General features: G+C 38.6%; 1 protein-coding gene across 5 annotated transcripts in view; it reads left to right on the forward strand.

The window, feature by feature from the left end:
* The window catches only part of LOC144956028 (histone demethylase UTY-like), a 130,489-nt gene that overhangs the window by 112,475 nt on the left and 3,917 nt on the right, over positions 1 to 14,097 (forward strand). For 4 of the 5 annotated variants that reach the window (XM_078886316.1, XM_078886319.1, XM_078886318.1 and 1 more), the window contains 12 exons: positions 816 to 914; positions 1,253 to 1,425; positions 2,118 to 2,199; positions 2,533 to 2,645; positions 5,320 to 5,396; positions 6,240 to 6,446; positions 9,832 to 9,886; positions 10,045 to 11,186; positions 11,510 to 12,098; positions 12,654 to 12,768; positions 13,123 to 13,267; positions 13,896 to 14,080. In XM_078886316.1, coding sequence (XP_078742442.1) covers positions 816 to 914; positions 1,253 to 1,425; positions 2,118 to 2,199; positions 2,533 to 2,645; positions 5,320 to 5,396; positions 6,240 to 6,446; positions 9,832 to 9,886; positions 10,045 to 11,186; positions 11,510 to 12,098; positions 12,654 to 12,768; positions 13,123 to 13,267; positions 13,896 to 14,080 — 2,982 coding nt within the window. The remainder of the gene's footprint in view (positions 1 to 815; positions 915 to 1,252; positions 1,426 to 2,117; positions 2,200 to 2,532; positions 2,646 to 5,319; positions 5,397 to 6,239; positions 6,447 to 9,831; positions 9,887 to 10,044; positions 11,187 to 11,509; positions 12,099 to 12,653; positions 12,769 to 13,122; positions 13,268 to 13,895; positions 14,081 to 14,097) is intronic. The other variant, XM_078886317.1, reaches the window with a different exon arrangement.

The raw sequence follows: 14,097 nt of genomic DNA on the forward strand, positions 1-14,097 counted from the left end.
GGGGTTAGAGTTTTGCAATCATTTGACGTTGTTCTGACTAGACTTGTCAATTCCCAAAGCCATTTTGAAAAGGTCCTTGTCATTAACTTTAACTAACTAGCATCCTATCCAAAGGATAGCAAGCAATTACTATTATCCATTTCATGTTTTAAAAAAGTGAGATAAAACTCTGACTTTATGAGCCGATTGACTTTTAAGGACTACCTTTAACATACAAGGAATATCATCATTTATGCTTCCCTCTTTGTTGTCATTTTGGCCTTATGTCAAGAATGCTCTTTTTTTTTCTGGCTCGACCCTCACTTTTTGAAATCTTCTGGCTGACCTTGTGTTCGGTGTTGGTGAGTTGATGTTTTAAAAGATGAAAGGATTGGTTGTTTAAAGGCAAAAGAGGATATAATGCAGACCTGCCTAGTACGACGAAAAATTCTTATTCAAGCACATACTATCTTTTGATAGTATGCGCTTGGCTGAGGAGCTCACAACATTGCTATCCGGAAGTATAATGGACCAACTAACACAACTTTGTGTAATCATGATCGTTTATAGTCAGGTTAATACAGTTTAGTGAGAATTAAGAATTACTCATAAACGCTGATGGCAAAAAGCAATAACAAAGATCTGAGTGAAGTCAACTTCATACTATCCATAGTCTGGTCAATAAAGTTTAGTGATAATTACTCATAAATGCAGATGGCAAAAAGCAATGACAAAGACCTGAATGAAGTCCAACTTAATACAATCAATCTACATGCAGCTGTAGCACCAAGAGGATAAGTAACAGTAATTAATTTGTTAATTTCTAATCCTTCCAGATGTTTCTCTGGAGTGGGTCGAGTCCATGATGCGTTTGATGCCTACCGACAGTCCATTGACAAGTCGGAGGCCAACGCCGATACCTGGTGCTCCATCGGGTAAGTTGTTTGATGGAACTGATTGGTTGATAGCGACTTACCACCTGAAACTACAGTAATGATGATGATAATAATAATAAAATAATAATAATAATAATAATAATAATAATAATAATAATAATAATAGTAATGATGATGATGATATTAATATTAGTAATAATGATAATGATGATAATGATATTAAGAATATTTAATTTCTATAGTGCCATAATATCCCATCCATTGATATGGCATGATGATCAAACTAAACTAGCTGTTGAAAGTTTGAATCTGTAATTATTTTTTTAAAAAAGGGAGTTAGAATAAAATTAACATTTATCATTCATCCTCCCTTCTAGAGTGCTGTATCAGCAACAGAACCAGCCCATGGATGCACTTCAGGCGTACATTTGTGCCGTACAGTTAGACAAGTCACACTCCGCAGCCTGGGCTGACCTTGGTGTATTGTATGAGACGTGTAACCAGCCCAACGACGCGCTCACCTGTTATTTGAATGCCACGAGGAACACGGGTAAGTAATGTAGTTGTCCCTCAGAGCTAGAATAAGACCCATGGACTGGAGTTTTTTTTTTGGGTTTTTATTTTATTTTTTAAAAATCCCTGTTTAAATGGACAATGGCAATTACTTGCTTGCTACCCTTTGGATAGGATGCTTGTCTATTATTTAGTACTTTCTACTAGAAATAACAGACCCGGCTACCCAATCACTGTCAAAGGGAAAATTAGATCAGAAATAATGTCTCAACTGCTCCAGAGAGGGATACTGGTCCCTTTGATTGGCAAATGCTCTGCCAGGTAACAGGACTCCCAATATGGGTAAGACTGGGTCTAACAGCCAGCAGCATGTCAACAATTCCATATTCTGCCCGAGTTTTTATTTAACAAATTTGTTTTATTTCTGCCATTTTACAGCGTAAATGTCTTCATCTTCTTTTCTTTAATCAAATTCTTATTCTTTCTTTTAAGCTATTTTTTCTCCATCCCTCATCCTCCCTTCTTTCCAGTTCTCCCTCCCTCTCTCTTCTCCCCCCCCCCCCTCTCTCTCTCTCTCTCTCTCTCTCTCTCTCTCTCTCTCTCTCTCTCTCTCTCTCTCTCTCTCTCTATCTTAACAAGCTGAATTCTTCCTCACCAGTTAGCAACAGGTTAAAAGTCATTTTCAGATCTTCAGGACTTTGGTAAACGTTGTTTACATTTTTATTTCAGATGTCAATGCCAATTTGGCGGCTAAGATCAAGTTTTTGCAGCAGAACCTTGCCAACATGCCCATGCAACACTTTCAGAACAAGTAAGTTCAAATTATTATTACCTCATACAGATTTTTCTCTCTGAATTCACATCTGAAAATATACAGATATTTCATTCTGTTTCTATTACATTTTATTTAATTAATACTTTTCTTTTCTTTTTTTTTCTTTTTTTTTTTCATTTCCTTTGTTTTGCTTTTGACACATCTATTTTGGCTTATTTATTTTGCTCTTTATAAAAAAAAAAAAGCCAAAAACTTTATTCATTATTGTTCACTAGAGATTTTTGTCCTATTCATTTGTTTTCTCTGCCAATCTCCCTTATTACTTATTTATTTATTTATTTATTTTATTTTTAATTTTTTTTAAAACAGAAGTCAGACCCTCCCTAGTATAGAAGAGGCCTGGAGACTGCCCATCCCTGCAGAACTGACGTCCAGACAAGGAACTACTGGCCCAGTGGCCGGAGGGCAGCCTGGATCTGCAGGTAGGGACTCCCGAAAAGACTTTCCGCTACTGAGAATCCTCTCTGCTTAAAGGCGGATTTCCGCCTAAATGGTGGTTTATCTCCGCCCATCACCATCACAATTCCGCCTTTTAAAATTTTTATTTTATGAGTGAAAAAAAGACTCACCACAAGCACCACATCAACTTCCCAACCACCACTACTATTACAACCACCACCACTACTACAACCACCACCACATCATCACCAACTTCACTACAACACCCCACTTTCATCCTATCACCATATACAACAACCACCTACATCTCAACATCACATTTCCTAACTCACCACATTCTCTACATACAACACCACCCCATCTCCTACACACTACATACTACTACTCTACTACTCTCATCTCTCCTACTCTCTTCTATCTCTCTACTACCTCTTCCTCTCTCTCTCTTCTCCTCTTCTTCTTACTTCTCACTCTCTCTCTACTCTCCCCACCACCTACTACCATCATCTCCTCTCTCCTCACTACTCTTACTACTCACACTACTACCTACTCTCTCTCTCTCTTTCTCTATCCTCTCTTCTATCTCCTCTTTCTCTTCTTCTCTTCTTCTCTCTTCTCTTCTCTTCTCCTTCTCTCTCTCTCTCTCTCCCTCTCTTCTTCTCTCTCTCTCTCTCTCTCTCTCTCTCTCTCTTCTCTCTCTCTCACACTCACACTACTACCCAATTATAAAGTCCCCATTCTTTAGCCTCGTAAGATTTTTACTTTCATATTTCTTTGCTCATCACTACATTCATTAATCACTCTTCTCTCGACTCACTACACTAACATCACAAACCATAAATCACCCATTTTTATCCTCGTATTTCTTACTTTCATCTTTCTCTACTCATCACTACATTCAGTTTGAGCACAGCACTCTCTCTCTCTCTCTCCTCTCTTCTCTCTCTCTCTCTCTCTCTCTTCTCTCTCTCTCTCTCTTCTCTCTCTCTCTCTCTCTCTCTCTCTCTCTCTACTCTCTCTCTCTTTCTCTCTCTCTTTTTTTTTTTTATCTTTCTATTTTATATTTACTCATATATATAATATATTATTTATATTTTATTATTTATATATATATAAAATATATACAATCATAAATCAATTCTTTAGCCTCTTTTTACTTTCATATTCTTTACTCTCTACATCACCATATCATCTTTTCTCTATTTCTTTCTTTTTCTCTTTCCCTTCTTTCCTCATTCTCTCTCCTTTCTCTCTCTTCTTCTTTATCTCTCTCCTCTCTCTCTCTCTCTCTCTCTCTCACACACACACACACACACACACACAAACACACTATATGTCCCTATGTCATACAAACCTAATTCAATAAAGTGGATCATATCCTTTTCACATCAGCCATCAATCTCTCTCTTCACCCACAAGCACAGACCTTATCATCATCATTATCATCATCATCATCAACAACATTACTGCCACTACTACTACAACCAACATCACTGCTACACCATCACTTCACAAAGCACCATCAGTACTACACCTCCACCACGTCATCATTATCACTTCCACCTTGACTGCATCACCCAACACTACACCATTGACATCACATCATATTACCACTGCTACAGCCACCACCCATCATCATCTTCACCATCACCATTAATACAACAATCACTACCACACCATCCTTAACACCTGCCTTTACTACAACTACGATATGTTACAATTACATTTTCAGCTTTCAAAATTCCTCCGAGTGGTGTCAGAAATTGCTGCGAGACGCATTTTGGATTGCATCACAATAAATTTTAATGAAATTCAAATTTATAGGTTATTTTCGAATAGATGGCTCTTGATCTAAGCACTGAAAAATGTCCTCCTTTTTTGTGACCAGACATTCTCACCCCTGCCTAAATCAAATTTGATCTGTTTATACAGTTTTCATCTGCATCAAAATAGACCAAATTTTGATTCTCCCAACCCCTCTCAACCTCCAGACTCAAACCTTTGTAGCCAATTTACAGGAAAATTGATGACATTATGTATCATTAAAATGGCTAGGAGTAGGAGCCCAAATTGAATTGCTCCATGTGAATTCTAAAAATCATTTTTTTAAACTTAAAGGAGATTATCTAAAAAAAGGAATTGGAATTTATTGGTTTTTCTTCCTGTAATGCAGGCTTGCCAACCGTTATGATTTCTCATATTTTAATACGCTTTGAGGTCGATTATATTATTGGAATGTTGACTAAAATATGCTGAATGCAAAAAGGGAAGAAAAAAAAAAAAAAACAGAATAAAAGTGAAATAGATGAAGGTCGTGAAATACCGTCTCCATCTAGATGAGAATCTGAGTAGCCAGACAGATGATTGTCATAGGAATTGCAAGATTTTCCTACTCTCTACTACAAGCTTGATGAGTCTATAAATTCAGCGAATGTTAAAGTTGAATTTTGGATGGTTGCATGTGTTGAAAATCTGATTTTTTAAATTAATTTTTTTTTTGGGGGGGGGGGGGGGGGGGTATATAAGAAATATAGCATTAATATTGGGTATAACATGATAAATTATTTTCAAATGGTTGAAGTTGATTGGCAAGTAGTATTAGTAGATACTGCTTCTTTGCATTGTCACAACTTGGTTATTATTAATAGTATTTTTGGTAATATATTTAACTCGGGTGTTATCATTTGGTCTCACCAGGCAAGTCAGGAGGTCAAGGCCCATTGTCTCCATTTGAAGATGAGGACAAGAAACAGACAGACAAGAATAGAAAGAGGGTAAGTAAAACCACTGCTACTGTTTTCCATTGTATGTTAGTTTTTGACTGGAACGGAAGGAAAATAGTGTGTTAGTTTGGAACAGGAAGATGGGGAATTATATTTAGATTGCCTTAACTAACTGACATTCTTGTTTCCAAATTATGTGTATGTCAATGTGTTCTAAAGCAGAGCTGCCTACTTGAAATGTTTAAAATTCGTAGTTTCCGAGGGAGAAAAAAAAAAAGGAGAAAAATTCACTTTAAATAGCTTTAGAAATAAACAATTTGCTCTCAAAATAGTCCAAAAATGTTCCAAAGTCCCGAATATAGGTTCTAAGAAGCTAAACTTTCCTGTTTAACAAGATTTATTGAGTCAAAGAGACCTTTGCAGTTCTGTAGCTGGAGCCAAAAATTCGTATTTCTACAAATGTTTCGTAGTACTAGGCAGGTCTGCTAAAGTCAGTTTTGAGTGATGATTTATATCAAGAAAACATTGTCCTTTAATACTTACATCATGGCCTTTGCCTTCTCACAGACCTTGGCATGCGACCCCAATATTTAAATATTTGTGTCTTTAAAAATAAAGTTAAGGTAACAGTTTATTGCACTGTCACCAGAGGTAGGTCTATGAAATCTTTGTAGAAACTGGAACTTCTTTGGAATAATTGCTCGAATAACTGATGTGGTCACTACTGTAAATCAAATCTTTTTCACCATAAGAACAGAAAAACTGACTCGGGACTTAAATGCAGAAGTGTAAATTGAATCTCAGCTTCTGCTGTCTGGTGAAGTCATTTAAATATCATTATATCAGGCTTTGAAAGTCTTCATCCGTTGTCATTTTCCTCTTTGTCGTCTTCAGCCATCAAGCGAGCCGATGGAGATGCCTCCCCCTCCACCCCAACCTTCCTCGTCCCCAAGCCAACAACAACAAGCCCCAATGGGGTTGTCCCCCCAGCAATATCACATGATGCAGCGGCTAATGAGTAGCCAAGCAACCCTCAACCCACAACAACAACATCTCCTGCAGCAGTTACAACAGCAACACTTGCTATCCCAGCAGTTTAAGGTTTGTTTGGGTTTAACATTGGAAAAAATGAGGAACGATTCAATCGTCCTTGGACCTCCCATGTTTGGAATTTCGAATGAGTTTCCAGTGCTGCTGCAATTTCGACATTTCAAACACAGGAGTTCAAGAATACTTATATCATAAACCTCCAATGACCTCATCCATAATATTTCTTATCAAAATTTACCTTATTTAAATTGTTTCTCATTATGATTAGTACTCATATTCAACGATTTGATCTTAAGAATTATAAAATTGATCAAGGTATCATGGCTAGTCAATGTTGGTGATGAATATTTCTTGAACACCAAAGGTTTGTTTTTACAAAGGGTAAAAGGGATCCTTCCTAACTCTGTTTTTTCCCCATTTTGAGATATTGAGGATGTTTCCCCTAACATTTCTCATCCGGTTTATGATGTCTAAACATGATGCTTAAAATAAAATTTACATTTCAATTTATCTCATGGATGGAAAACCTCAAGAAGTAGAAAAAGAGACTTAACGAGTTTTAGAATCCCTGCCCTCATTTATATTCAGAGAGTATTTTTCTCTCCATAGAATGTCTCTTGTTTCTTGTGTCAGCTCTCTAAAAAATGGGCAGCTCAAAAATTGTAAATACAACAGAACTCGTGATTGAATTCAAGTGGAGAGAGAGTAAAACTCGTAAACAATCGCATTGAAATCTTTTCCTTCAATTCATCATTTCTCTCATTCAGGGCTGAGAATCTTCCGCCTAAAGGCGGATTTCCGCCTAAATGGTGGTTTATCTCCGCCCATCACCATCACTATTCCGCCTTTTAAAAAGACTCACGACAACCACTACATCAACATCCTTATCACCACTACTTTTACAACCACCACCTGTACTACAACAACCATCACATCATCATTCCTATCACCATCACTACTACAACCACCACCACATCATCATCCCTACCACCACCACCACTACAGCTACAACCACTACTACTACAATACCATCACATCATCATCCCTACCACCACTACTACACCAACCAACACCACATCATCATTCCTACTACCAATACAACTACATCCTCCTCTGTACTCATCACTACATTCACTTTGAGCTCTCTCTCTCTCTCTCTCTCTCTCTCTCTCTTCTCTCTCTCTCTCTCTCTCTCTCTCTCTCTCTCTCTCTCTCTCTCTCCCACACCACCACACACACACACACACACACACAACAATCAGTAAAGTGCATCCAGTTCTTTAGCCTCGATAAGTTTTCACTTTTCATCTTCATGTACTTAACAATGATACACACACACACACACACACACACAAACACAGAGGATTCAATTAAAACGTTAATTTCCTGGCAATTGTCAACATGAAACATACGTTAACTTAATATTTACGATTAACAAATAAAGCACATACACACCTAATAATAAAGTTCACTAAGTACTTTAACCTCGGTTAGTTTTTCACTTTAATCTTTCTGTACCTATCACTATATTTACTTTGAGCAGTCTCTTCTCTCTCTCTCTCTCTCTCTCTCTCTCTCTCTCTCTCTCTCTCTCTCTCTCTCTCTGTCTTTCTGTCTGTCTCTCTCTCACTCACACACACACACACACACACACACCTGGGTGGGGTTCCTGACCTCCCATAGTTGGCAAGGGGGTACATACTATTCTTCTATCCCCTTATATCTGTTTTCCAACATGCTTTCTGTCTTTGTCTTGGAATGAGATTACTTGGTTTTGTCCTGGCCCTGGCCAGAGTCCTAACTGGAAGGGAAACAGTCAAATGCACAGTTATTGTTTTGGGAGATGATATTTTTTTCCTTGTAAATCATCTCTCTGTTATGTATTATTATATTTGTTATTTTGAATGTATAATGTAAGCATTTGAGTGTATTCCTCTTTGTGCCCGGATGAGACTTATAGGTGATCTCAAACTAATTAGATTGGTGGTATGCTCTTGGAATCTACATCTGGTCCCTTTTTGTTTCCTTCCCCTATGTCTTACTTTTTCTTGGGTGCTTTATTTGTAATTCTAGAACTTTTTACTATCCCATTTTCATTCTTTTTACTGGCGCTGATATGACCTAAATGTGTTGCAAGCGCCGTAAACCATTAAAAACAAACAAACAAACATACACTATCTTTCCTTCTGTCAGACAAACCTAAATCTATAAAGTGGATCATATCCTTTTCACATCAGCCATCATTCTCTCTTTTCACCTTCAAGTACACACCTTATCACCACCACTATCATCATCATCACTGCCACTACTACTACAACCACCACCATCGCCACACCATATTTCATGAAGCACCACCATTACTACAACCACCTCCACCACATCATCATCATCACCATCATTGCCACCACCACTACATCATCGCAACACTATCACCATTAAAACAACAATCACTACCACATCCTTACCACCACTACTACAACCTCCTCAAACACAATAATATCACCACCACCACTTCTGCAACCACCACAACCACATACATTATCATTACTGCCACCACTACAACAGCCGCCATCATATCATTATTACCACCACACCTACCATTCATTTTAATATTTTATTCGTCATAAATTGGTTTTGAAACTTTACTTGATTTGAAACAAGGGGTATTAGGATGATTATATATCTCAGTAGATTATAGTTTGTTTGCAGAAATTCCTGTTTAAGCATTGAAGTTGTTCGGAATTGTTTCTGAAATTTACGTGAGCCAAATTTTAAGTTGGCGTCTCTGGTCAACTTGAAACAAGGGATGTGGGCATTAGTGAATCTGTGAATACCGGAGATGTATGTGGTGACTACCACTACTACTACAACCATCATCACATCATCATCCTTACCACAACTACTACAACCACCACCACATCATTATCCCTACCACTACCATTACGGCAACCACCATGTTATAATTACACTTTCAATTTTTGAAATTCCTCCGAGTTATGTCCGAAATTGCTGGGAGACACATTTTGGATTGCATCACAATAACTTTTAATGAAATTTAAATTTATAGGTTATTTTTGCATGGATGGTTCTTGATCTAGCGCTGAAAAATTTCCTCCTTTTTAGTGACCAGTCATTCTCACCCCTGCTCATTGTAAAACTCTGACCAACTGCCCTGCATCTCATAACATTTGACTTGCACGATTAAATTTCAATTTAAGGAAATTGCTCACTTGCGAGTTCCCGGCTCGTTTTTACTTTCCATTGGGGTGACACATGTTTGATAAAATATGTGTGACAAAAAAATTCATTAATCATTTTCTTTTCTTTCTTCATGAGGGTTTCTCCTGCGAGTAAATGAAGATCAATTAAGCTTACATCATATTTTAATTTTGTTTTATTTTGTTTTATTTTATTGTTCACTTTTATAAATCCACAGCAGAGGCAGCAGCAAATCTCTCCACTGGGCAGCCAGAACAGAATGAATTCATCAGGTGAGTTTTTGTGCGATTTGACCATAGTGATTGTTGAGGGGGTTACAGTTAGGAGAACAAAAGAAAATATTCGTATCATAATATCTATATATGTATGTGTGTGTGCTTGAAGTCAACTAATTACATAAACCTTTTTTTTTTGTCTATCCATGGTAAAGGGTCCTCTCCCCTCCCTTCCTCAAGCCTCTCCCCTTTGGGTCCCGGCGGACCCTCACCCTCATCAGCCTTCATGCCAGGAGTCGGTGGTCTAACCCCAGCAGCATCCTCCTCCGCCTCATCGTCATCCGCATCGGCCGCTACAGCATTCGGAGGAAGCCCAGCCGACATCAAGGACGAAAAATTTCCCATCTCATCTCAAGACATCGCCATGGCCGAGGACGTACTGGCCCAGTTTGCAGGCGACAAGAAATTTGTGGGGTCGTCTTCGTTGTCCTCGTCATCACCGTCCAGTTTGACTGACAATAATACATCGTCGTCTTTGTCCTCTTCGGCAGCATTGATTCCACCCCCTCCCTTATTTAATAGTGGTGATGGAGCATTATCATCATCATCATCATCATCACAATCATCATCTGGAGAACAACAACCACCACCTTCATCGTCATTATCATCAGAAAATATTCTATCTCAAGGCAGCAATATTACTAGTAATAATAATAATAATAACAATAACAACGGTAGTGGGAGTAGTAGTAGTAGCAACAGCAGCATTATCACCAAAACGCCTTCTGGCTTGGAAACCTTGAATGGTGGCAGCACGAGCTCTAACAATAACCAACCAGGCAGCAGTGGTAGTAATAGTAGTATCGGTGGTGGTTCGCAGACAGCAGCAACAACATCAGGAGGAAGGACGATGCCCTCCTCCTCTTCCTTACATTCCTCCTCCTCTCCGTCTCGTCGAGGTGGTGATAATACCAACGGCACTGGGGATAACGAGAGTAACAACGATGAAGACGACGACGACAATAATAACGGAGGTGGCGGGGCAACTGACCAAGGCCCGTCCTCCGCTGGTTCCAAGGACATCTTTACTGTATCAGCGACCAAAGAGCTCGGACTGGTCCTGAAGAGGAGCTCCATCGACGCGTCACTGATGCAGCGAGAGGTAAAACCTGCAGTCACCAAGCTGGACACCAGCATGTCGGCGGCCAAGATTATGGAATTGTCAAAGGGACAAGGCCTGGTCCACCGTCACCTCATCAGCATTTTAGGTGACAACTATCCACCTCCCCATCCCCCACCACCACCTTGCCCACCCCTGCCCAAGGAGTCGCTCAATCCTCCCACCCCTAGTGTCTATGTGAGTAGCATTGCTAATTTTATTATATATTCTAACACTATTATCATTATCCTCATCATCATCATCATCATCATCATTGTCACCATTATTACTTTCATAATCATCGTCATATTATCATCCCCATCATCATCATCATCCCCATCATCCTCACCATTAGCATTATTATTGTCATCACCATTATCAGGATCATTGTTATCATAATCATCATCATTATTATTATTATTATTATTATTATTATTATTATTATTATTATTATTATTATTATTATTATTATTATTATTATTATTATGACCATTAATACCATTATATTATTTCATCCACAGTTGGACAACAAGAAAGAAGCCTTCTCTTCCCAGCTTCAGCAATTCTGCCACCAGCAGCCTGTCGTCGTTATACGAGGGATTGCAGGGGCCCTCAAACTAGATCTAGGCTTATTTTCCACCAAGTCCCTAGTTGAGGCCAACCCCGACCACCCTGTGGAGATGAGAACGCAGAAGCAGCAGGCTCCGGATGAGAACTTTGATGCCCAGGGGAAACGGCTTTGGTACTGCGACAGCTGCCGAGGCCTGACAACGGTTGCCAAGTACGCCCAGTACCAAGCCTCATCATTTCAGGAATCTCTACGTGAAGAGCAGGAGAAGTCCAAAGGGCCGTCGACGGTCAAGGAGTCGGATTCCGATTCCAACTCCTCCCTGACCATGAAGAAGAAACGATTCAAGACCATCAAGTTTGGCACAAACGTCGACTTGTCGGATGAGAATAAGTGGCGGGCGCAACTTCACGAGTTGAGTAAGCTACCGTCTTTCTGCCGTCTTGTGTCCGGGTCCAACATGCTGAGTCACATCGGGCACACCATCCTGGGAATGAATACAGTCCAGCTGTACATGAAGGTGCCGGGTTCAAGGACACCTGGTAAGTCCCAGACTGTTACTTTATAAAGTCTGTTGTCCCCAAATCAAATATCAAAGTTATTTTTTTTTCTTTGAAAAGGAAAAGGAAATGAAGCGAACATTTTAAAAGAAACCAACAAGAAAAGGTTGATACTGTTATTAGCAAAAGTTGTTGCCATGAGTATGTATGTTGTTACCAAAGAGACAACTAAAGAGGTTACTTGTGTTAATGAGGTAGATGACATAGTATTGATCTAATCCATTGGTTGTTGGTTGTTGTCTCTGTGTTAACTCACTCAACTATAAACACCGACTATATCCATAGTATACCCGGGTTATTTTTACCTCATGCCTATTTATTACATGTTTATGAGACAAATTATAGGCGTAGTATCAAAGCTAATGTTTTTTGTTTTTACATGCTAATTGTAGTTGAATAATCTATATACAAGCTCATTTTGAATACATTTTTTCCAATTTTGAAAAGTAGCAAAAATTTCTAGGATTGAGTGAGTTAATGAGGCAGATGACATAGTATTGATCTAATACATTGGCTGTTGGTTGTTGTCTCTTTCAGGTCACCAAGAGAACAACAATTTCTGTTCTGTGAATGTCAACATTGGACCAGGCGACTGTGAATGGTTTGCTGTGCCAGATCAGTATTGGGGGGTTATACAGGATATGTGTGAAAGGTATGTGTGGCGACATCTTTTTCATCACCACCGACATCTCACATATCGCATCATCATCACACCACTAATATCAATATCGTCTCATCATCATCATCAGCAGCAGCAGCAGCATCCTCATAATTGACATCAGGATCATTCTTATCACTGCAAAATTCATATTAAAAAACAACTTTTTACATTTTCATAGTTCGACACTCATTGACTTGCATGTATGATGAATGCCTCAATATAATTCATATTAAAAAACAACTTTTTACATTTTCATTCAGTCGACGACTCATTGACTTGCATGTATGAATGCCTTCATATATTGATCTACTCCATTTGCTTGATTTGCTCCCTTCTGCTCTATAGAAATGGAGTCAACTACCTCCGTGGGTCCTGGTGGCCTATTTTGGAAGACTTGTACGAGGAAGACGTTCCTGTCTATCGGTTCATACAGAAACCAGGGGACTTGGTCTGGATAGGACCCGGCACTGTCCATTGGGTGCAGGCTATTGTAAGTCAATTCTCTCAAACGGGCTGGATTTTTAAAGTGCTAGAACCAAAGTAGATCAATAAAAAATGGGATAAACACTTTTTTTTTTTGAGATGTTTATTATATTATTTTAAAATCTTTGTTCATGCTATTCAATACATGTCTTCGAACTATTTATAAACTGAAAATAATTTCTTCATATTCTCTGTTTAGACGACCAATATCATGCATTACTCTCAGATTGGCTGGAAAGTCTCATTTTTTACTTACTTTTCTTTTCTTTTTTTGTTGTTTTTGTTTCAATTTTTTAAAGCGCTCGGAAGGTCATGTTTGGAGGGTTTTTTTAAAATTCTGTTTTAAATGAGATGTTGGCTTTGCTATGGAATTGGTTCTTAATCGTACTTAGTTTCTTGGGTTGTTTTTATAATTTGTTTTTGGTTGTTGTTTTCAGTTGAAGTGTCTCTTTGTGTGAATAAAAGTTTATAAACAAATAGAATGATATGAAAACATGATTTCAGTTGTTTGTTCATTTTTAAAACTTTTGTTCACATTCTAATTCAGTATGCTACAGCATTTTTCTTACAGTATAAAATTAACTTTTAAAAATGAAATATTTTTTCTCTTCCCTCCTCTTCTCCCCAATGTCCAGGGTTGGTGTAACAATATAGCCTGGAATGTAGGACCCCTGACGTATCGCCAGTACACCCTGGGTGTGGAGAGGTACGAGTACAATCGTCTGGAGTCCTACAAATCCATCGTCCCCGTGGTCAACCTGTCCTGGAACATGGCCCAGAATATCGGCATCGCAGAGCCCAAGCTGCACAACGCTATCAAGTAAGAGAGGAATAATA

Source organism: Berghia stephanieae, chromosome 10 (genome assembly GCF_034508935.2).
Source record: "Berghia stephanieae isolate SIO BIC M18660-M18661 chromosome 10, UCSD_Bste_1.3, whole genome shotgun sequence".
In the NCBI taxonomy this organism is placed as follows: Eukaryota; Metazoa; Mollusca; class Gastropoda; order Nudibranchia; family Aeolidiidae; genus Berghia; species Berghia stephanieae.